The sequence below is a fragment of the Mesocricetus auratus genome, unplaced genomic scaffold, assembly GCF_017639785.1.
Source record: "Mesocricetus auratus isolate SY011 unplaced genomic scaffold, BCM_Maur_2.0 Super-Scaffold_4256, whole genome shotgun sequence".
NCBI classification, from domain to species: domain Eukaryota; kingdom Metazoa; phylum Chordata; class Mammalia; order Rodentia; family Cricetidae; genus Mesocricetus; species Mesocricetus auratus.
In genome coordinates, this window is record NW_024429182.1 from 95,119,060 (window position 1) to 95,144,807 (window position 25,748).

At 35.1% G+C, this 25,748-nt stretch overlaps 3 protein-coding genes across 3 annotated transcripts; 1 reads left to right on the top strand and 2 right to left on the bottom strand.

Annotated features, from left to right (window-relative positions):
- Positions 1-1,426: 1,426 nt before the first annotated feature.
- On the bottom strand, positions 1,427-2,389 carry LOC101834021 (olfactory receptor 52A1-like). The gene has a single exon (XM_005074090.2). It carries the CDS (start codon positions 2,387-2,389, stop codon positions 1,427-1,429), a length of 963 nt encoding a protein of 320 aa, XP_005074147.1.
- An 8,135-nt stretch (positions 2,390-10,524) lies between these two features.
- On the bottom strand, positions 10,525-11,469 carry LOC101833761 (olfactory receptor 52E4-like). Its single transcript, XM_005074089.2, has one exon. It carries the CDS (start codon positions 11,461-11,463, stop codon positions 10,525-10,527), a length of 939 nt encoding a protein of 312 aa, XP_005074146.1. The 5' UTR covers positions 11,464-11,469.
- An 11,256-nt stretch (positions 11,470-22,725) lies between these two features.
- On the top strand, positions 22,726-23,670 carry LOC101830243 (olfactory receptor 52A5-like). The gene has a single exon (XM_005074147.1). It carries the CDS (start codon positions 22,726-22,728, stop codon positions 23,668-23,670), a length of 945 nt encoding a protein of 314 aa, XP_005074204.1.
- The last annotated feature ends 2,078 nt before the right edge of the window (positions 23,671-25,748 follow it).

Here is a 25,748-nt window from a genome sequence, read left to right on the forward strand (position 1 = left end):
AAGGAGGACCCTAGGAGAGATATGCATGGTACCCCAGAGAAGGGGAACTGAACAGGATCTCCTGAGGGAAATGGGAGCATGGGGGGAGGTGAGAGGGAGCTTGGAGAAAGAGAGTGGTCGAAGAGAAGAGGAGAGGAGGACATGGGGGAACAAGAAGGTTGAGTTCGGGGAAGAATAGAGGAGAGCAGGATGAGAGATAACATAATAGAGGGAGCCACTATAGGTTTGAGGAGAGATATGGCACTAATGAGATTTCCAGAGATCTACAAGGATGACACCAACTGGCAATCTAACCAATAGTGGAGAGGTTACCTTAAATGCCCTTCCCTGATAATGTGACTGATTACTACCTTGTATGCAATCCCAGAGCCTCCATCCAGTGACTGATGGACGTAGAGGCAGACACCCACAGGTAAACACTGAACTGAACTCCTGGAAACCAGTTGCAGAGCAGGAGGAGCAATGAGCAAAGGACTCAAGACCCAGCTGGTGAAACCCACAGAAACAGCTGACCTGAACAAGAGGGAGCTCATGGACCCCAGACTGATAGCTGTGAGGCAAGCATGGAACTGATCCAGACCACCTGATCGTAGGTGTCAGTAAGGAGGTCTCGACATTCTTTGGGGCCTCAGGCAATAGATCAGTATTTAACCCTGGCATACAAATGGACTTTGGGAGCCCATACCACATGGAGGATGTTCTCTTAGCCTGGACACACTGGGGAGGGCTTAGCCCCTACCCTGGGATGGTATGACAGGCTTTGGAAAGCCCCCCATAAAGGGCCTCATCCTCCCTGGAGAGTGGAGTTGGTGGGATTGAGTGGGGGATTAGGGGGTTGGAAGTCAAAGGACGAGGGGAATGAGAGAGAGCTGAGATTGACATAGGAAGCAAGCTTGTTTCTACTTTAAATAAAAAGGTTATAAAAAAGAATGCATTAAGAAATCAATAAAAATCTCAATAAGTAATTAATAGCATAATAATCACATTGACAATTGATTATATTAAATTTTAACTTACTTTTATTATTTTTAATTGAATAAGATGAAATGCAAAATAAATGATACAATGTAATCAACAACTAAAATATACCATATATGAGATAATATATCAAAAATATTACCTCAAGCAATCAGCAAATAACTAACACTTACTTTTCATCAAATCTACAGATACCAAAGATTGAACTTAATTAAACAAAAGAAAATATGAGAAGTATATATCTGAAATCAAATATATCAGAGATGAAAACATCGTGTCATGTCAGTCTTATTTTGAAGACTTTATGTTTCAATCCATTTCTAATTGTGGAAATGAATCCCTAGATGTTCCATCATGAGGATGTGAAACCACTACATTGAGCAGAGGGCATAAAACTTCCTTATCCCTAGAAAGCAACAGCCTTTTCTGCAAGACAGTGTTTGGTAGATCAATGCCAACATCCATGATTTAGAAGAAAGATTTGTGCCACCCTCTTACGAATGACCATATTTTTTATACCATAGACAATAGGATTGAGAGCAGGAGGCAGGAGGAGGTAGATGGTAGACAGAAGAATGTGAGTTGAAGGAACAACATGACCAAATCGGTGGCTGAAAAAGGAGAAAAAGGCAAGAATATAAAACTCTAGAAAAACAAAAATATGAGCTGTGCAGGTGTTAAAGGCTTTGATCCGTGCCTCCTTCTGTTGAAGATGAAAAACAGCCTGGAAAATCAGTGCATAAGATATGAGAACAACAATCATGTCAAACCCCAGAATGCTAAAACCCACAAAAAGACCACATATTTTATTGACTCTCACATCATCTGCTGCAAGCTTCACCACAGCCATATGTTCACAATAAGAATGGGCAATTTGAATGGAATGAAAAAGATGCAGTCTTTTTATTAGAATCGGTAACAGACCTACTAGCACTATCGCACGAATTACCACCACCACTATCATACGACCCAGAATTGAAGGTGTAAGGATAGATGCATGCCTCAGAGGATCACAGATGGCAATGTAGCGATCAAAAGCCATTGCCAATAGAATACCAGACTCCATGCACTGCAAAGTATGGATGAAGAACAGCTGGGCTAGGCAAGCATCAAAGGACATGGAGTAAGCTCTGAACCAAAAGATGGCCAACATTTTGGGGGCAATTGCGGCACAGAGTCCTATGTCTGTTGCTGCAAGCACAGCTAGGAAGATATACATGGGCTGGTGCAAGCTACGCTCAGCTGGAATGATGATCAATAAAATGGTATTTCCCAAAAGAGCTACAAGACACACTACAAAGAATGGAAATCCAATCCAAAACTGTACATGCTCTAGCCCAGGGATTCCAATCAATACTACAGTTCTAGGGTTCAGATATGACATGTTCTTGGGTTTCACAGAGCTCATCATTCTGTCTTCTTGCCACTGACCATGATACCTGAAAAAGAGAATTTAGGAGGGAAGTGAAAATATCTATGACTTCAGTTAAGCTTACTCTTATTCAAACAGTTGCTAGCATTCAACCACAATGAATTTTGAGCAGAGATCATGGCCTGCAGTGGTTTTTGTTCAGTGGGTGATGAAAGGTCTATGATGTTTGTCATGATAGCAGAAGCAAACATTCACATGAATCCTTCAATAGTTTCATGAAAGAGGTAAAACTGAAAGTATATGGATTGCTAATGTTTTTGAACATGCAAATATACCAATGAGAGCACTATTCTTTCCCTTCTGGAACTTCCGACTCATTTGCTTGGAAGTTTTAAGTATCTGTTTTTCCTTTATTTCTAGAAGACAACCTTAATTGTCAAACTGAAAAATTCTTCTGTGATAGAAGAGACCTCTTTTTACTAATCAGCAATCCCATGAGAGCATCATGTATGAGCCATTCTGCCCCTAGTAAAGGTTTTTTCTGATCACTGATATGTGTTCTTAAAGACAATTTTGGACAGATTTTTTAATCATCTTAGAATCAATCATTATTTCATCAATTTATTGAATGGTCTATTACTTCTCAGGATGATAGTCATGATTATGAAAGAGACTAGTAAAATACACCGTTCCTTCAATGAATCAGAATTTGATTGTTCCATAATAGAATGCTGAAAACTAGAAAATATATATTCTATTAAGATGGCATTTTATATGGCAGTTTCAATCAAAGTGTAATAAATAACTTAGACCTTATGGAGAATTAATGAACAAGCTTCATGTGTCTGGCACTGAGTCAACCTCACAGTGTCCCTGTGAAGTTTTGAGTAACTGTTGGCTATTTCAGTTGTGTTTGGTGACTTAACTGTGAATACTTTTGGTTTTAATCCCTGTTGATGTTAGACTACCTGTCCTAGATAAGAGGCAATCTATGCAAGATTCTTGAATGAAAAAGTATGCAGGGTGTGAGAACTGAGTCTCATCAAGACATGCATGTTTTTAAAGTGAAAGTATCTGTTAAACTTCAGAAAGATATCTTGGGTATTTATTCCAACTAGGGCTCATATATAATTATCTACTGAAAAAAGTCTAAATTTTAAGAACCAGAGTTTGGATCTCCTACCATCAGACTACAGATAATGAAACGTAAATTGTCACAAGTATGCTATAGTTTAAACTTTTAAGATTATATGGATATTACTGGAACTTTCCAAGCTGTCCAATGCAAGGTACACTTCAGACTTTAGGTGGCTCACTGCTGCTAGTGACTGGTGGTTAGTTCTCAGTGATCTAGTGTCAAGTCCCAATTGAGGTACTGAAGACCATGGCTCTGCAGAAAAGCAGGAAGCACATAACTCAGGTCAGTGTGTACCCTACTCAAAAAATAATATCTTTATTTTCCTTTATGATTTTCATTCTAGGAGGGAATAAGGCATTTTTTCTTACATGAAATTTCTGCTGTCAGTGCCGGAAACAGTAACATAGGTCAGTTATGGATGGATGGGGCTGTTTTATGGATGGTTGAGGAACAAGGTGTTCCTTTTTTCCAGTTTACATTCATCCCTTGCAATAGCTCTGAGGCATGTCAGGCGTGTGAGCCCAAGGCATTGCTGTTCCCATTAGAGCTTCAGGAGCCTCCTAACTGGCTTTGGTATTCTTGTTGGTGTCATCAAACACATGCCTAGCTGTTATAAAGCATTAGGAATTTTGACTTCAATTTTTTAATCACATGATAAGCTGTACAAACTGTTTATACCATTGTTTTGAGAGACTTGTGAAAGTTTATTAGAACACGGTAGATAAATAATGGAACTGTATTTAAATGTACATGAAATGAGGAAAATAGTTTACTCATTGCAAACTTTTGTGGGAAATGCTATGGAATTTGAGTATTATTCTTGTTGGAATCAAGTGAAAAAATAATAGAATATGGATTGAAAACATAATTTAAAATAAAAAACAAAGTTTCTTGAAGATCTTTGAAAATAGTGCACATTTATTTGGGGGGATTTCATTATTTTAAATATTTTCCATTCCTTTAATCACAGTTTTATTAATCAGTCTATTTAAAAATATTTAGAATTTCCTCCAGTCTTTCTGGATACAAATATCTTCCACGAAGGATTTTTCATCTATTCACATCAGGACACTCATAAGGGAAGATGTTATGAAATATCAGTGGAGAGCAGTTTCTTTTCCTCCCTGCATGGCAGTTATGTGGACTCTCTTAGTTAAGCACAGGCTTCATGTTTATATTATGTTCATTTATGAAAGAACAAAAATAATTTGGAGCATAAATTCTTTCGTAAATAGGGGATGGAGGAGCACTGAGCTGCTGTTTCTTACCTTACAACACCATCAGTGAATGGACTGTGGTCAAAAGAGCCATAAGTATCAGTTATGTAAACAATGTGAAAACCATTTAAGTTTGTTATTTGTATATGGTATTGGGGGAAAATGGGGTGGAAGAAATGCTGAAATAATTCTATGCTGTTTATGACACTTATGATTTGATGTGCCAGAAACTGTAGAAGCTTCTTTTTTCATTCACTAATTGCCTAAGAGCTTAAAGCCAAAAAATATTTCATGCTTCTCCCACTGTATGCACCTTGTTTTCAATGAGTGCTTAAAACAAGGGCTTGGAAAATTAATCACTAATAGGATCTTGCCACTGGTACTTGATGCCTACATTCTATTTACAAAATTTGCTTAAACCTGTTTTCCAGCTTCATCATCTATATATTGACAATACTTCCCTTTCCTCTCATATGTTTAGTGAAATAGTCTTTCCAACAGATCAGTATTTGGAACAATTCTTAAACTAAATATATGTAAGCTTTTATTTATTTTACATTTTAGAATTCCATGCACTATACTTTAAAAGTGCCTATCTCTTAATTAAATTAAAATGCTTACTTATCCTTTCTGGGTTTTAGAATCACATAGAAACTTAATGGAAGGTACTCGGGTACCTCATTTTCCAGAAACTCAGTTCCTACAAAAGATAGTAGGATTTCAAGCTGATTAACCTTACAATTCTGAAACAACACAATTACAAACATGTAATCAATGTCTACTGAAAGAAAACAGAGTGAATATTAATGCTACTCAAAAGAGGTAAGAAGATTAATGGAATCTGGGATGTTCTTTGCCCTGAAAGAAAATTTTTCTTGGCAAATGGTTCAGATATTAAATGTTTATGGTGCATTCTTGCTTCATCTTTATTATATTTCCTTCATAATACAACTTGTCGAGATTTCTCACAGAGAATTAACAGATTACCCTGAAATACTGCCTTTTCATTTTCAAAATATTACAGAGTTGTAGAGTTAATTGGAATCCTATTGACCATAGACAGGGAAGTTGTCATTATCTACTTTGGGACCATAAGCAGAATAGCATATTATGTAATTAACATAACTAAAAGGTGCATTATTCCTAAATACATAAACACAATCTGTTTAGCCTGCATAATGTTGCTTGTGTGAATTTTAAAAGGAATGTATGTAGAAGTATATGGGTGTGTTCAGAAGGAGGAAAGAAAAGGGAGAAATGATGTAATTATACTCAAAAAATAAAAGAAAACATTTCAAACGTGCATTAATTTAAATCACTGCAATTTTATGAAAAAGTAATACAAACAAATAAAACGTAGAAAAAAACAACTGAACAAAGTATTCTTGAAACTTTTTAATTATATTTTTACTCCCACTTTAAACTCTGTAGAGAGAAAAACATACTTGAGAGGGCTGAAGCATGGGCTGGCATATGTTGGTTATATCACTGCTAAGTTCCATCACAGTTATATGTTGATAGAAGAGCCATTGTACTTTCTACTACAACATGAGCTAAGAACATCCTTGTCCTTCTAATTCCACAAGACAGTTCTTATTCTCTTTGAATCTTACCTTTGTTTTCCCAAAGCAAACCGTCAGGACCAGAACACACATATTGGAAGTTCACTGATATTTTTAAATTAAAAGTAGTCTCCTTTGCAAAAGAAGTAGGAACTATCTTGTCATACATCATATCATAACATGGTGTTCCTGAGAACTGTAACAGTAAGGTCAAGTAAACATAAGCAACAGAGATTTCTTTCTTTTTTCCAGTTTTTCAAGACAGGTTTCTCTGTGCAGCTTTGGAGCCTATCCTGGCACTTGCTCTGTAGACCAGGTTGGTCTAGAACTCACAGAAATCCACCTGCCTCTGCATCCCAAGTGCTGGGATTAAAGGCGTGTGCCACCAACGCCCTGCCAGAGATTTCTTAGTATGTAGCTATCAAAGCTAAATGTCTTTTCTATCCCGTTATCTGGCAATCCCTAGAGCAAAAGTAGATGAGTATGAACTATTTTTATAAATGCACCAGTATTGCCTGCTATCAACTTCAACCAACTATTTAATGAATGCCAGTTCTGTTGGGCAACATTTTGTAGTAATTTTCACTGGTACATATGTGCCTATATGAATTTGTGTTTTATATACTGGCAATCAAATTCTGTAAATGTCAAGAAAGAACTCAACTACTACAGTAAAACATAGCTCATAATTTTACTTTCTAATACAATGAAAATCTACTTTTTCCACACAAAGGTTTTATAAGTTCTCACTATTGAAACATCAGAAAATTTGTCATTGACCTATTTTTAAGGACACTGATTTTTTTAATGTGCCACTGCCCTTACTACAGCTACTTTTTAGTCCTCTTAACTACACACAGCATAAAACAAAATGACCCCAGAGACAAGTTCTCTGTGTTATCCAAATGAAGAATCTGAATTGGCTTTTAGTCAACATCTACTTACAAATGTGCACTTAGAGACAATGAGCTAAATGGTTGGTCAAGATCAAATGAAGCATACTAATACCAGTGCATCTTCTTTCCTGTTGTGTTAGTTGGTTGGTTGATTTGTTTTCTGAGCCAGTCTCAAGTTAGACAGGGTGGCCTCTAGTTTGAGGAAGACCTTGAATTTATAGTCCTTTTGCTTCTTCCTCTCAAGAGATGGGGCAGTTGATCTCAGCAACCAAGCCTGAATCTAATGCATTTTTCTCCAATACTCGTAGTTCTGAAACACCTTTATTTGAATTCTTCACATAGAACTTCCCTTTCCCTGATATTGTTTGTTTGCCATTAAGAGTTAGTACACACACACACACACACACACACACACACACACACACACACACACACACACAGTTTCATTAGGGATCTCCGCAAATCCCAAGGTAGGAAGTTCCATATATCATTTACCATTATGCATTTCATTGTCAATATCGGGAAGACATTTAAAAAGCTAAGTTTAGTAAGTCACTCTTTTGTCAGATAGTACAAATAACACACTAATTACAAAAAAGAAAAAGAAAAAAGACAACCTGCCTTTTCTCTGTCAGACTTCAGGCAATATCAACTAACATAATGATGATGAAGCTACACGGTTGACCAAATATTTCACAAAGTATCTTCTCAGAAACTGTACTCCCCTCAGAATATGATTCGATTTCTGACACTCTCTACCCTTGGATGGGATCAGCTCCACAATCATTTGTAAAGACTCATACACACAAAAGTAATTCTGTCTGTAAAGAAGTAACCAAACTGACAGTTGTCAATTTTGTTCTACTTTTTTCTCTTCCTTTCTTTGAAGTTGATCTAAGATTTTATTATTCATTCAGGTTTAGCTTCTGCTTTAGTTCCTTTATCTCATTTAATTGCTTGAAATTAGGACTCATCAATTTTCTATAAATTTTGCATTTAGTCTCTTTTATTTCTCATACATGAATATAAATGTTAACATAATTTTATCATTTCCACAAAAATATTCTAAAAATATTTCCTCTTGTCCTTAATAGCTAAATTATTGACATAAAATTCATGCTCATATTCTATTTTTCAAGTGCCATATTAATGTTTTCATTTTTCTCTCTGCTGAAATTTTCTAAACAAATAAACGCATATTTACATTGTCTTCCAATAATTCCATTAATTTGTATTTAGTTAAGACAAATAAGAGTGAGATTCCATAGTAAGATAACTATCTTAACTTTTACAGAAGATCATATATAATAGCACTAAAGTAAACCTAACCACCTCAGTGTAACAATCTTAATGTAATATAGGATATGTTCACTAAGAGGATCCATTACCCAAAAGATGATGCTGAAACTTCCCAGCACCCAGAAAGTCCTTCCTCTCAATTATAGGTTATTCTCTTGCTCCCACCACTCTGTGAAACTTTACATATGACTGAAATTTACCAATGATACATTTTGTCCTAGATTTCATTTGGGTCCTGAAAACAAAATTGGGTGTTCATTGAGTAAAAAGTATAATACAGAATTTCAAGTTGGAGGATTGCATTTACAAGGGAAGGGAGGCAAAATTATACAGATAATATGCTACTTGAATGATAATATAATTGTAATATAATTTGTAGTACTGCCATAGATGCATTAGGAGAACCAATTCAGAGTTAAATGGAAATTATTCATTAATGCACAAACAGCATTTAAGCATTATTCATTCTACACATAATAAATAAAATAAACTTCTAAAGATTTGGCCCATTAATAAAAGTTCTAGACAATCATGATGTATTAATTTTAAGTTGTAGGGGCTGCAGAGATGGCTCAGTGACTAAGCCTACTAGTGGCTCTTACAGAGGACATGGATTCAGTTCTCAGTACCCATAAGGTAGCTTATAATCATCCATATCCCAAATTCTAGGGTATCAAACAGGAGTACATATGTTACAGATACATGCATGCAAGTAGAGCATCCATATAAAGAATGTAAAATGAATAAATCTCTTCTAGAATAGGAAATATTGCACATTTACTCTACCACTAAGCTACATCTTAAGCCATATATATACATGTATCTATGACTTAAAATTTTATATATGTAATTGTGAGTCATGGTCTTCAGAGTCCAAGCTGCTGGCTTGAACTCACTCTAGAATGTAGAGAAGATTTAAATTCTCTCTGCCTCAGCCTCCTAATTATGTAGGACCACAAGACTATGCTTCTAGCATTCAGATATCTCTGTCTACATGATCAACATCCTAATTTACCCTGACTAAGAAATACTACAAAAGTACGAAATCTTCACTGAAAGAATTAGGTTGCATTTAGAAGGATATAAACATTTTTTGCAATGCATTCTTAGCATTGCAGTGAAGTTAAGAGTGAAACAGGAAGGGAAGAAAATGAAGAAATATTTCATAATACCATAAAATATTCTGAAAATAAATTAGGATGCTAATTCTACAAGTCTGGATCAATGAGAAATGCGAAGAAAGCCTTTAGATTCTGATGTGCCTCTCATCCAGTTGAGATAATCGTCCCATTTCTTTCATGTTCTCTTAAATTTTTATGAGGAACTTTTAATCAGAGGGAACCTAATAATTTTCCAACAATCTTTTTGGTCACACAGCAAGATATATCCATTGGATTTAAAATTCAAAGACATTCCTTTGCATTTGTGAGATAAATGCTACCTAGAGCATAATGTCATATTAACTTTAAATTTTAAAAACTTTGTCTTTAAAATTTTATGAAGTGCTTTGTTGTCTCATTTTATTTTGATATAAACTGCTTTTCTAATTTTGTTACTATAGCAGCACCTATAGCAGAAAATAAATGTGACTCAGATATGAGGATTAAGTATCATGAGGGCTGCAATAACTATATGAAATTAAGTGGAATCATATAAATAATAGTAATACTGGAAGATAAGTGGATACTTAAAGTGTTTCACTCAAAAAATTGATTAATGAGTCAAATTTTTAAGATATGTGTTCATCAAATATTTTTTAAACCATGTGTGTAGTTTCAGCTACTGACATAGTAAATGCCATTTTACACACATTAGAGAATCTTTTTACACATTTAACTTGGACTTCATTCCTATATGTTCTCTAACTCTCATTTTCAAGAAAGGTAAGAAACTTTTAAAGTCAAAGTAAGAGACATTTTGTAAGAGAAACATTGAGTGAGAACTCCATGATTATGACTGAAGTGTCTGAATGCCCCTTGATCAAATTGTCAGTTGAAGAACACTGAAAAAGATACATGCTGAGAAGCAGCCTGACAATGTTCATGAACCTCCAATATTTGAGTTACTCTTTCTTTACAAATATTTTCATGACACCCTCTCTAATTTGTTTCGTTCTCACTCCATAAATAACCGGATTTAAACATGGAGGGACAACCACATAGAGATTGGCCAAAAGGATGTGAATGTAGCGAGGAATATTTCTACCAAATCGATGGGTCATAAAAGAGAAAAATGCTGGTGTATAAAAGGCCAAAATGACACAGACATGAGAACCACATGTACTAAGGGCTTTGTGTCTGGCATCCCTAGAAGGAAGGTGAAAAACAGCCTTTAGGATCCAAATGTAGGAGAGAGCAATGAGAATTAAATCCAAGATCAGAGCAGCAATGGTAAATAAGCCATAGATGATGTTTATCCTTATGCTGGCACAAGCTAGACGAGCTATTCCCATGTGTTCACAGTAGGTATGAGGAATAATGTAGTGTCCGCAAAAGGGCAGTCGCTTAAGGAGTGGGCAGAAAGGAGTGACAAGAAGGACAGGCCTCCCTACTACAACAGAAGCCATGATAGCTACCACCTTATTGGTGAGAATAGAGGAATATCTAAGTGGGTAACAGATGGCAATAAAACGGTCAATTGCCATAGCCAGGAGTACAACAGATTCCATGCCTGTGTAGGTATGGATGAAGAACATTTGGATGAGGCAACTTTCAAAGCTTATCCCTTTAAGGCTGAACCAGAAGATACCCAGCATCTTGGGAATGGTAGAAGTGGAGAGGCCAAGATCGATGAAAGAGAGGAGGGCAAGGAAGTAGAACATGGGCTGATGAAGACTCTGCTCACTCTTGATCACACAGAGGATTATAAAATTCCCTACAAGTGCTATCAGGTAAAGCACAAAGAAAGGGAAAGCTATCCAGATGTGAAAAGCTTCCAGGCCAGGAATGCCCAGCAGAAGGAAGGCAGAGGGGTGTGAAGCAGTGTTATTGATAGGGGACATCCTTCTGGGGATCTTAGGAGATTATCTACAATCGTTCTTCAGTATTTCTGGGAAGAAACAAGAAAATAAATGAATGTTGTTTATTAGTACATATGATGACATACTAAGTAAACTCTTAGTAGTTAATTCCTTTTTAACACATTCAAGGTACCTGGGATTCAGCATATTTAAGAGAACCACCCAAAATTCTAGACAAAAGAAGAGGGGCAATTAAAATGGGAAGAAATTACAACTCTGTCATCAGAGTCCCTGATATTTAGGTGTAGCCTCTTTCTTTATTTGCTAAAATAATACTGTTCTCACACCTGCATTTTAGTGAAACAATGATGAATCAGTTATTAGTATTTTCCTATTTTGATAGAGTAAATTTATGTGTTTATGACATAAATAATTAATGCAAAATATAATGGTTATAACGGAGGAAGAAATGTATGTAGCTAAATTAAGGATCTTTGCCAAGGTTAGCTCAGTGCAGGATTGCTTGCCTAGGACCACCAAAAATTTGTTTTCTGTTTTTGATCATTTTGAAAAAATTTAGTTTAGTCTGGAAATGAATAAAATCTAAGATAATATTATACTAAATGCTGAAACACAGAAATATGTTCTTATAGGATTCATAAGAAACTAAGAATATGAATTTCATCAATTCTGTCAATATACATTTTTGGGTTTCTTCATGTTTAGCACACCAAGAAAAAAGACAGCAATCCTGGTGGCACAGGGATGTAATCTCAGCTCTGCAGGATGATGGGGCAGGAGGATCCCACTTTCAAGGTCTGCTGGGCTCCACAGTGAGTTCAAGGCCAGGCAGAGCAACTTGGTGAGAATATGTCACAGAATAAAATCTGCACACACATACAATACTAAATGATTTCAGTAAGCATTAAATTTAAAAATGAGAAAGAGAAGAAAGAGAACATGAAAATGTGAGGAAAATTATACAATAGGGGAAGAACTGGAGGGGAGATATAGGTTGGATTGGATCCAAGCATATTATATTCATGCATGAACATTAAACTATTAATAGATCTGAGCCAGGAATAGAATTCATTGGTAGAATATTTGACAACAATCCACAAGACTCTAGGCTCCATCCACAGTACTGAAAAGAAGGATAAGGAATAAACTTTTAGTAAATATTTGTAACCAATAATTTAAGATATCAATTAGTAATGTATAAATATTTGTACTCTTTATAGTTATCAACAAAAATTAAAATTATGTTTAAAATTTCAACAATCATAAAACCCAAAACATAAACTCTTTGGCAATAAGCACTAAAAATTATGTACTATGAGAAAAAAACATAAGAAGTATGTGGGGGGGTGTAGCCATAATTTGTGTACTAAACTATATTAAGTTGCAAATGCTTCCTAGAATGTTAATAAATTGGGAACAGTTCCAACCAACACCATAAAACTGAAATTTATTTGGTAATAATAGATGTAGTCTAAATTTACCATTAAAAGTTTCAGAGTATAGTATTTTGCATTAAAAGATATCAAGGTTATTAAAAGAATAAAGACTGAAGAAAAAGTGACACCTGCACAGTGAACAAGGAGACTAGAAAAATCAGAAAGAAATACAGAGTTACATGCAACTTGATTTTTACAAAGAAATTAGCCAGCCAGAGTGGCACACACCTTTAATCCTAGCACTTGGGAAGCAGAGGCAGGCAGATCTCAGTGAGTTCAAGGGCAGCCTGGGGAATAAAGAGAGTTCCAGGACAGCCAGAGCTGTTACACCAAAAACCCCTGTTTCAAAAACAACAAAACAGAAAAAAATTAATATAATAATTTAGTAAACATGTATCATTGCAAAACTAATTTTATTATATTTAAAAGAGTAAAATCTCAAGTCAAACATACTATTCTTCCAAACTTATGACTTGCACATCTGAAATATATCAATATTTTTAAGGGAAAATAGACTTTAAAAATAACAAGAAAATAAATCTTTTTAAAAAATCAAATGTTTTTAGACTCAACATAGGAAAATAAATTTTACCATGCACTTCTTAGGACAGACGATGCAATAGCTATAAGAGTAATCTATTTTATCTCACCAAGTTTAGAAGTTTGCTAGTTGGGATGGAGAGATGGATTAGTTGTTAAAGGCTAGGCTCACAACCCCAAACAGAAGTTTGCTAGTAAAACTGTGAATGTAGAAGGTATATAATGGGAATAAATAGTCATGATCCCTACCTCTACTTCTCAACAAAGACCAATTTTTGTTTAGAACATGTAAGTATGTTTTCAAACAATTTTAAATGTAAGGGGGAAAAATTGGCTTAAATTGGCATTTTGAAGGGAAATACATAAATGTATTAAAAATTAATTAAATAACTAGGCATCTGTAATTGACAATGAGCACATGATGCCTGAAATTGAAAATCATAGCAGCAAGATTTTGGATGATGGAACAATAGGGCTCAGATAGACTCAGTAAAATGGAAAGTACAAAGTTGGAGCTAGAAAATATGGTATCTTCTAAGTTTATCATTATCCCATATCCATCATTTCATAAAGACATTAATCTCTAAAATCATTGGTAAGCACAGAGAAGACGTGTCCATCTAAAGATTAGCGCAAGGATGTTCATGACAGCTTTATTCATGACTGTTCCACTACAGGAGTAAACTCAAAATGCCAAGAAATAGGGAAACATTTTTATATAAACAGAACCTTTCAGCAATTTTTATGGATTAATTATTGATGCAAATGAATAAATAAATATTCAGTCATTATATGTAGTTAATATACCCTCTAACATACCTAACATAGCACATATTACCAAACATGTATGGATTTTTAGACAGGAAAGTGAAACTGTCTTGCATCAGGTGAGCTGTCAAGGGTTGAAAGGAGTCGAGTGGACTAGAAATGGGCACCAGTGCCAGATTTAAGTTAAGGAAAAAAAATTATGTCTTTACAGTGACATTAAATATTTAGGTATATGCACCTGCAAAACTATGAATATGCATGTTTTATATATACATAAATATCATTTTTTAATAAGTCAAATTCCAGTTAAGAGAAAAGTGTAGAAAGCTTATGATTTTATAATTTTTAGTCTTTATTTCTATGAATTCATTTTTACATGCTAACTGAAAAGGAGGTTATGCAGTGTTTATTTTTTGTGCCTTAACATAATGCACTCTAAACTCATCTATATTGTTAAAAACAACATTCCCTTCTGCTTTTAGGGTATCTATCTATCTATCTATCTATCTATCTATCTATCTATCTACCTATTATCTATCTTTCTATGATTATTAATGCTCAAGATGATACCATTATCTGTTTTAAATTCTCCATAGTAAAAATGTATAAAATGTATATCTCATCACAGTAAGTGCCATATAACATTATGTGATTTGCTTTAAAAATGTCTTACATTTTGCAGTGAATTTTAGAGATAATATAATTTACTTGAATAGGAATTATTTTCACTCAGTAATAAAATAAAAATATCCTAAAACTGGGTTGTCTTACTTCTTAATCACATTATTATAGCATAAAATAAACATCTTAGAAGATTATTGTGCCATCATTATGTTTTGAATGAATTGCCTTGTATTTCTGATGCAGTCATTATTTGTACTAAGTGTTCTTATTCATATCTGTTATTCTTCTGTCATTAAGGGACAATTTCCCTTTCAATCTATTCATTATACTGACTCTCATTCTAGGATTGCACGTATTTGGTGTCTAAAGCAATAATATCCTTTATATGAGAACTAATAACAGTATATACCTACATTCTTAAATACACACCAATAATATATTAATTGATTTCAAAATTTAGCATTCATGGCTTAAGAAACAGAATGCCACCACATTTCTGGAATTCATTAACCATTTATAGATGATGACCCTACAACTAAACCATCTCCACACTTATTCTCCATTACACCTTTCCCAACAGTAGTATAAACATGCATTTACTTGAAGAACTCAAGCTTTCAAAGATGCTCTTACCAGGTCTTTCTGATCCATTCTGTCTTATCCACTTATATCACATAAATTTCTTTGCTCCACTGTTGGTGATTAGGGATTCATTTATTTATCATGGATAGTCACACTGTTTGGGTACAGAAAAACCCACATTTACAACTGTACTATGTCACTTACTGATGGCTTTGGAAAAATTATTTTCATGAGCTTTAATTTCTTTGTCTGTAAAGAGCTGTGACTGTAGTAACACTATCAACAGGAGGAGTTGAGTGGAATGCCTTGATGGCAAGGCTTTATTCACACTAGGAGGGAATAAATTTTCATTATTATTGTGCATGAGGACAGTTGTGGTTCTAACATCTGAGTGCAAATAAAATTTTTGTTAATCATTCAGACAAAAATTAATTATTCTAGAAGGATTATTATGAACTGAGTCTGCACCATTCAGTATAGTTGAAAGTCAAGAAGTTCAGTTAGATCATCATTCTACCCACACATTACCTATTTTGTTAGGTGGCAAAAGGAAGAATCAATTAAGAATCCATTACCGATACTTATTTAGATAAAACACCATTTAAGAATAAGCTTATGCGTCTCCTGAATTGCACTGTGAAACCTGGAACATGTGTGGAAGACTTGATTCAAATTGGCCCTTCCTCACTCAAACTATCCTCAACCTGAAAAACATTAAGTCCTTTCAGAATATGACTCATTAACATTTATTAGCACATATATTGGAGCCCATAGTACAAGGTCATATCTAAGGGCTCTTAAAGCCATGCCAAGTGTATCCAAGAGGTCACTAAGAGTCAACATGAATATGTCAAGTACAGATCATGGCTCTAGACACCAGGCATTTATTAAGGCCCTTATCAGAGAAGACTGTACCCTGCCTTGTCTGGGACCTTCCCAAACATAATGACAACTGGAACAAAGTAAGGTGACACTTTTACCTGTGCTGCACCTGTAACTAGTACCATCTGATAGAACTTCCAGTATCTCTTCTGGGTCCACTGTACCAGACTGCCTCACTTTCATTGAAATGTTTAAGTGAGGGGCCAAATACATATACAAGACTTGTGCTCCTTTATCAAGAAAGACAAATGTTGCCTGTTTGCCATAGCGGCAGGCATCTCAAGTGTTCTGGTTTACAGCTTTCTCCAGATAAAGATTTTGTGAAGAGAAGAGAACTCCCTTGAGAAGATAGCTGAGGTCAGGCTGTTCAGGGACTGAGAGTCTCTGAGATCTGGATCAAGTCATCAGAATCCTAGGAGTTCAAAATTCATCAGTAGTCTGGGAATCTCTTTTAAACTTTGTTTCAAAGAACACCATTTTCTATGTAGTTCACTTTTATTTTTAGCTTTTATGCCCTTAATTTCTGTAATTTTTAAAAAATAGTCTTTATATTTGGAATCATATATTCAAATACATCCTTGCAATTTTTACTCATTTCTTCTGACATCAAAGCAATGCACAGTGCCTTTTATAATTCCATTTCGAATTGAGTAATGTAATTCTTATTCCTAAAATTTTCTTAACATCTGATTGTTTATTGAATACTCTATTTCTAAATTAAGTCATATCAGAAAGATGAAAGAAATTTAACTGAAACTAAGTCATTTAAAAATCTACAACTTAAAAATTTTCTAGAGTATTTTAAAAAATTTTTTATTGAAAATAAATTTCCTTTTTAGATAAAAGCAGACCTCCAAGAAACAACAGCCAAACGGGACAAAACAAGATACACTACAAGGCTGGACAAAGCAACCCAAAAGGAGTAAAGGAGTATAAAGAACAGACAAGAGTCATAGATAAGCCACTCCCACAAAAACACCAAACTAAGTCTTCACATACAAACAAAGGATCTGGTGGTGCAGATCCATGCAGACCTCATGCTTACTACTTCAGTCTCTGGTGAGCCCATATGATAATAAATCTTACCAATTGAGTTGGTGTCCAGCTTTCTTTTTCAGTAGGTACTGCGTTCAGTCTCATGTCAAAGAGTATAGAATGTAGGGATGAAGGTTCTAAGCAGGCACAGCTTGATCTCTCTACCTGGAATGAGTTTTATAAAAGTTGTCTTCAAAGTTGCCCCACTCTCAGGTTTCAGAGAGTGGCCTTCTGCTTGAGTTGTTTTGATATCTCCACAGGACCCTCTCGGCCAACAACTCAACCAAATACAATCAAATTCCACCACTGGAAACCTTGCGTGGCTACAAAAGATAGCTGTGGCTCCTGCATCAAAGCAAGTCTGAGGTACCGGGAAATGAGGTACCAGTTGTTTGTGCTAAGAGAATGTATGTGTATGCCTTTATTGCAAGAGATTGCATGTATATGTCTTTATTACAAGTGCTGAGAGGTCTCTCTCTTTTATTGTAGAGAAGGAGTAGCCTTACAGCACAGTGGAAAAACCCCAGGTGGAAGAGATCATGTTTTCCTTGTGCTAGATGTTGATGTCAGTGGGGCAAGCCTGGGGCAGTAAACCAGGATGCACTTGGAGTGGAAAACAGGATGTACCTGTTGCATGACCAGCAATTTACAAAGACCCCATGGGGGGTGGGATCCAACAAAAGACCAATTCATACTGAATCCTCCATGACTAGGCGGGTGACTCACTAAGGTCACCTTCATAGATTCCAGCAAGTTTCCACTGCACTAGGTTTCCTTCCATACCACTCCCCTTGCTCCCCAATTCCAGCTGTCGCTCCCTTCATGCCCTCACATATGATCCTTCTGGTTTCCACCACCCTGCCCCTAGTCCACAAGCAAAATTTATCTACCCTTCCTCACATCCCTTCCATCCCTCCCTCGCAACCCTCCCATTCCCCCTCAAGTTGATAACCTTTTTCTTTGATTGCTATTGCTGTGTGTGTAATGGCTAAATGGCTGTGTATATTGCCTAAAATCTAAATCTTGACGAAAAGGTGAACTAATCAAAATACAATGTTATGTATTCACTCATAAGTGGATATTAGATGTAAAGCAAGGGATAACCAGACTAAAGTCCACAGCTCCAGAAAAGCTAGGTATCAAGGAGGACCCTAAGAGGGACACATGGATCACCATAGGAAGAGAAATTAGATGATATCTAAAGGACAAACTGGGGGAGTGGCAAGGGGGAAGGGAGGGGTGATGAGAACAGGAGGGAACAAGATGGCTTAGGTGGGAAGGGATGAAGTGGAAGAGCAATGAAAGATATCTTAATAGAGAGAGCCACTATGGGCTTAGGGAGAAACCTGGTGCTAAGGTAATTCCCAGGAATCCACAAGGAGGACACCAACTAAGACTACTCACTAAGAAATGCATTAAATTATTAAAAGTTATATGTATATATAATACATAATTGCATATGTAAATACATATATAAAAATGTGCCATACATAATTGTTATAATTTAGTACATTATCTAGAGCTTAGCATAATATTTAAGGTGGGAAAGCTTTGGACTGTTTCTTATCTTAGTTTCTCACCATCAATTATTCTTCAACTATACATTTCTCATTGAAACTATTTCTATCACAAATAGTGTATGATTTTTCTTTCTATAGAGACATCATATTTTACCACTTCTATTCTTTTAGGCTCAATAATATCATGTAGTGATAAATGTATTTTATAAACACTGCATAATCTTGATTTTAAAGGAAAATCTTATGGATGGCATAGGTCTCTATGAGTTCAAGATCAGCTAGGACTCCATAGTAAGGTAAGACGCTGTCTAAAAATATTATTCTTGGACTGTCAAGATTATGCCTTTGTATTTTAAGGTATATTATAGATAAATTTGATAGGGTTAATTAATTCTGTAACTGTTCAATATTCCTGAAAAAATGCTTCGGGAATTGGTAGCAATATTCTATTGTTATTGAGATCTGGATAGATATCTTTATGTTACAAAATTATTTAATTACAGCTTCTTTATCCATTCTTTCAAATGCCCGAATTTTCTTCTTGTTCTTAGCATAAAGTAAGAAGATGAAGAGAAAAAAATCAAAGTTAGTTAAGGTGAATGCCTTTGGGATGTCAGAATGAATCTTTCTCTCTTGAGTGCCACTAGACTCCTGTGGGAAACATCTGGAATCTTATAAACTCCACTGCAGTGAAGATCTTCAGTGGTGTGGAACATCTGCAGGTGGCTATTAGAACATCTAATACATTTCTTCTTGTCAGATTTGTGTAAGTATTTTAGCAGTACCTAGAAAGATCAGTCAAGGTCATCAAGCTAAGAGCAGGTCTTATTCTGATAGAGAAGAGCAATAAAAACAGTTATCATTGTAGGAGAGATTAATACAGAGATTTTTAATAATTATGAAGAAAATGAACAAAGAAGAAGCAAATTGTAAGTAACTGTAATGATGTAGTAAGAGAGAGAGAGAGAGAGAGAGAGAGACATCTTTGTTTTGTTTCCCTTCTCCTGAAATGCCTGAGGTAGGCTCTCAAGTCTAAAGGCTACAGAATGTAAGACAGAAGATACTGAATAGAATCATAGGGTATGCCTTAGCTCTAAAACATTGATATGAATGAGATTTCATTTTAGATACTTAGCTCTGTGGCCAAACCATAGATATACAGAAAAGGAAATCCAATTGACACAAAGTCTGCTTTGTGAGTGTTATTTCTTATAATTAAAAGAGATAATGCAGGTGGGTTCATGCAAAGTCCAAAATGCCAAAGACCAAGATCTACTACTTTGCTGATGCTTTCAGCATTTTCAGAATTGTAGTTTCAGTCTGGCTTGACAGCCTCAGACAATGTTGAGTATTCTTACTGTCTTTTGAAGCAACTGGAGTTTCACAGTCTAGTATTACCTGATGGGAAATGAATTTTGTGGAATGTGGAGCAGTTTTGATTGTTTTTATAGCTGTAATTGTGGGTGTTTGAGCAGTGCCTCAGACATAGAAAATGCAGAGCACATGCTTTGTTTGAGTTGAATAAATATACAAATCACTGAAATAAATTATTTGTGGAACAGCCTGTTCATAAAAGGTAGATGTAGATGTAGATGCTCTCATGCTGCTTAAGTGAGTACCAGCGAGGACATTTCCTTTAACTCATGTCATGTTTGTTTTTATATTACAACCATGATTTAAAACATTGATGGTTTTAAATATGAAAGCCCACATGTTAAAAACATACTCCTATTTCTTAATTACTTCTAATACACTATATTATGCTGGAGGCAAAATATATACCATAGTCATCTCAATAATTGAATTTCATTAAAAATTTGGTAATTCCATAGTTTCATTGAAGAATTGACAGATCTATTGCATTTATATCCTTCCTAGTGTACTTATTATAAGTAACAACAGTTATTTTATAAGGTAATATTTTATATATTATAATTATTATATTATATTATACACTATATTATAAAATACTGTAAGTATATGATATTTATAATAACTGTTGTAAAGAACAAGACAACATATAATTATACATTATACATTATATATAATCAGAGGAGATAATTGTTAGTCAATATATTACAGTAAGAATTCAAAGTAATGCTATATAATTCAGTGATTTCCATCAATGGCTTCATTATGCACATCAAACTAAAATTATTATTAATTAAATTAAATCATCATTTGTTCTAGTGTAGTGAAAATAATGCTATGTAAACTGCTTAAAGTATTGAGACAATGTGTCTGTACTGACCATTCCTTGCTTCATTTATATCAATGCAAAATAGAACTTTAATAGGCATGCAGTGACAAAAATGTAAGTACTCTTAAACAATTTTTGTACTCTGTGCATAACATCAGGTATGTTAAAATTATGTTCAGGAAGTAGTCTTCTGTACCCATTCGTTCAACGGTACCTCCCACTTTCTCTTCTAACAGCTTCAGTGTGGCTAGATTTATGTTGAGGTCTTTGATACATTTAGACTTAAGTTCTGTGCATGGTGATAGACATGTATCTATCTGCAGTCTTCTGCATGCCAATATCCAGTTATGCCAGCACCATTTGTTGAAGATGCTATCTTTTTTCCATTGTATAATTTAAGCTTCTTGGTCGAAAATCAGGTGTTCATAGGTTTGTGGATTAATCTCAGGGCTTTCAACTCGATTCCATTGGTCTACCTGTCTATTTTTGTGCCAATACCAAGCTGTTTTCAGGACTATAGCTCTATAACAGAGCTTGAAGTCAGGAATGCCTCCAGATGTTGCTTTGTTGAGCAGGGTTGTCTTGGCTATTCTGGTTTTTTTGTTTTTCCATACAAAGTTGAGAATTGTTCTTTCAAGGTCTGTGAAGAATTGTGCTGGTATTTTGATGGGGATTGCATTGAGTCTGTAGATTGCTTTTTGTAGGATTGCCATTTTTACTACATTGATCCGACCTATCCAAGAGCATGGGAGATCTTTCCATTTCCTGGTGTCTTCTTTAATTTCTTTCTTTAAAGATTCAAAGTTCTTGCGATACAGGTCTTTCGCCTGTTTGGTTAGGTTTACCCCCAAGGTATTTTATGTTGTTTGTGGCAATTGTAAAGGGTGATGTTTCTCTGATTTCTTTCCCAGCCCTTTTATCATCTGTATATAGTAGGGCTACTGATTTTCTTGAGTTGATCTTGTAGCCTGCCACTTTGCTGAAGGTGTTTATCAGCTGTAGGAGTTCCCGGTAAAGTTTTTTGGGTCACTTATGTAAACTATCATATCGTCTGCAAATAGTGAAAGCTTGACTTCTTCCTTTCCAATTTGTATCCCCTTGATCTCCTTTTGTTGTCTTATTGCTCTAGCTAGAACTTCCAGCACAATATTGAGGAGGTATGGGGAGAGGGGACAGCCTTGCCTTGTACCTGATCTTAGAGGAATTGCCTTGATTTTCTCTCCATTCAATTTCATGTTGGCTGTTGGTTTGCTGTATATAGCTTTTATGATGTTTAGGTATGTTCCTGTTATCCCGGATCTCTCCAAGACCTTTATTATGAAGGGTTTCAACACAAAATTTATAATACCCTTAAGTTTAAAGAGAATAAAGGCATAATAAAATTAGAATATATAAACTTTGGTACTATCATTGATAGATTTTTGTACTCATCTTCATTGTCCTTTCCTACACATGCTTTAAAGAATGAGAAACAATTGTTTAAGATGGTACTTTAGCTAAAACCCTTATAAAGAAAAATACATATTTCCCCAAGTAAAATCAATCTGAAGTTTAGTCTATCAGTATAGGAATGCAATGATTTTATTATTTTTCAAAAATAGTTTTTCAGAGCTGTAGTTCATGTTTGAGGCTAATAATTTCTTTTTGTTTCTGAATAGAACTAAAGGTCTGAGACATTTTACATCTCTGTGTCACCATGCCATTGACCAATGGCACCTGTTTCAAGCCATCCATCTTTACACTGATTGGAATTCCAGGCCTTGAGTCAGTGCAGCACTGGATTGGGATCCCATTCTTCATTTCTTTTGTTATGGCCACAACTGGAAATGGCCTCCTCATTACCATCATTCACAGAGACCGCAGTCTCCATGAGCCCATGTATGTCTTTTTAGCTGTGCTAGCAGCTGTGGATCTGGGACTCACCATATGTATCACCCCTAAGATGCTGGCTATATTTTGGCTTCAGTCAAAGAAGATTCATTTTGAATCCTGTTTAATTCAGATGTATTTTACTCATACTTTCCAGTGCATGGAGTCTGGCATTCTCCTATCCATGGCCTTTGACCGCTATGTGGCAATCTGTGATCCCCTGAAGCATTCTGCTATTCTCACTAAGAAAGTACTAATTACCATCATCACATTGGTAACCACAAGAGCATCAGTTATCATCATCATGTGCCCTCTTCTAATTAAGTTGAGGCTGACTCATTTCAGGACCCTGGTCATCTCTCATTCCTACTGTGAGCATATGGCTGTGGTGAAGCTGGCTTCAGAGGATGTCAGGATCAATAAAGCCTACGGACTTTTTGTGGCATTTTCAGTTCTTGGATTTGATGTGATCTTCGTTTTCTTGTCCTATGCATTTATCTTTCGGGCTGTCTTTAAACTGCCACAGAAAGAGGCCAGATTTAAAGCATTCAACACATGCACAGCTCACATCTTTGTCTTCCTCCAATTCTACATCCTTACATTTTTTACGTCTTTCATACACAGATTTGGCTTTAATGTTGCTCCTTATGTTCACATTCTGCTGTCGAACCTCTATCTGCTTGTACCACCCCTGCTTAACCCCATTGTCTACGGAGTGAAGACCAAACAGATTCGAGAGGGAGTTATCAAAATGTTTGTTTCCAAAGGTTAAATGGGCAATTCTCCAGATATTCTGCACTCTTTATAATGTGTTTAACAAGCTTGTCATATAGCATAACACTGTGATAATCTTTGTATTGATTATATTCTGTATAAGATAGGCACACATAATTAAAATCATAAATTATAAGTAACTATATGTTCATCTAAATGCCATTTTAATTTTTCTTCATTCCTATTTTTTTGAGTTCATAATGCCTTCAAGGAAAACTTCATTTAGTTTTAGTATCTTTGCAAGTGTGCTTTATTCTTAAAGCAAGACCAATTTTATACAATATCACCCTAAGTTATATGCTTTTTCTTAGTTATTGCTGACATCAAATATTGTTATGCTTTCTATTACCAGATTCTAAACAATGGGTAGATTTTCAAATGTTCAATTATTAGTAAATTTTCAATTGTGTCTGTCACAATTAACAGTTAAATATTTGCATATAATATGGCATAGTTTGTATGAAAACTGTAATCACATTATTGTTATTGGAATCATAGGTTCTATGCCACGATTTTGGTTGTATTTTGTTTTTGGTTCCTGAGACAGGGTTTCTCTGTATGGCTTTGGAACATCTTCTGGAACTCACTTTGTAGACCAGGAAATGTCATATATTCTTATTAGAACTATTTCCCATGAAAACAAAAATTTTTATTAAATATTATTCTAATCATCTATAGATGTCTTAACATCTTGAAGAATGAAAGGCCATTATGTTTTATGAAAACTTCCATTTCTTTCATCAGTGTGCTTCAAAAGCACGTAGATGCACTTTTGTGGGATAATGTTGCTTATCTTCCCTCAATCTTGACATATGGCTTAACGGTGGAACCCTGCCTAGTATATCTGTTCTAACAATAAGACTTCTAAATTCATGGTTAGGAAACAAGACCTTCCTGTCTGTGCGTTATCATTGTTTATGTTTCTAAATATCTACGAAAGCACATCAGACAGGTAATACTTAGTCCCAAATGCCCTCAATACTAGGCTTCTGATATAACATATGCACAAAGAACTCATTCTAATTAGGGCTTCAGCTGTAGTTCTTCTTGATTATTCCAAGATGGCTGTTCAACTGCATGATCTCTTCTGGTTCAAACACACTCCTGAAAGTTTGATTATGGTGAGTGGTTTCCATCCTGTGGATGCTGTCTCTCTGACAACTGAAATGTGTACCTGACTCAGTAAAATACTGTCCCATAAGGGACGTGAGTTTGGCAGACTGTCTCATTTTCTCTGTGATAATTTCATACATGGCAAATTGCAGTGAACTCACAAATAAAAATGTAATGCAGCTAGGTTAGCATATAAATTGTGTATCTTCTAAAACCCCCCACATGTACTTCTCCTGACTAAAGCATTGGTGGTTAATACAATATACGTTCTCCAGATAGCATGATTGAGAACAGATGGTCAAACTGTCACTGAATTCACATTTTATGTTTTCATCTTCTACAAGTTTAACATTATATCTACTACACCCTTCCACTACCTGTTTCTGTGAACTTCATTTTATTATCATCATTCAAATTGTCTTTATCATCGATCCTCCTTTGAAGTTAACCTAAAAATATGTGTTGTTTACCTACTTAACTTGTGCCTAGATGCAAAGCACTAAGTCAGCATATCAAAATAGCAGTGGCAACAACTCTTTATAGTTTCATGAACCACATCTGAGGAATCCAAGTGGCATTTTCCACACTACTTGCTGTTATTTATTCTTTTCTTTTACTGCTCCCATCACGGTTGATATAAAATATTGTTGTTACCGTAGCTCTTGTTTTTCATTTCCATGGTAACAAACTGTTTGAAAATTGCATATCTTCTTCGCAAAAGATTTAAAATCCATTGCTGTTTTTAGCTGAATTAATTATCTTTTCTCTGCTTTGTCCAAAAACTACTTTATGTATTAAAAAGCAACTGCATGTTCAGACACATTAATGACATATTTTCTCCTAGTTAATAAGTTACAATTTTGTTTTCCAGATAATATCACTTACAAATTTGTGTTGTTTTTTGTTGTTTTCATCATCTTTTATTTATTTATTGTTTATTAAAATAATATACTGTATTAAAAT

Bases quoted from the DNA above. Each gene is read 5' to 3' on its own strand.
- LOC101834021 (XM_005074090.2), bottom strand. From the start codon at position 2,389: ATGATGAGCTCTGTGAAACCCAAGAACATGTCATATCTGAACCCTAGA.
- LOC101833761 (XM_005074089.2), bottom strand. From the start codon at position 11,463: ATGTCCCCTATCAATAACACTGCTTCACACCCCTCTGCCTTCCTTCTG.
- LOC101830243 (XM_005074147.1), top strand. From the start codon at position 22,726: ATGCCATTGACCAATGGCACCTGTTTCAAGCCATCCATCTTTACACTG.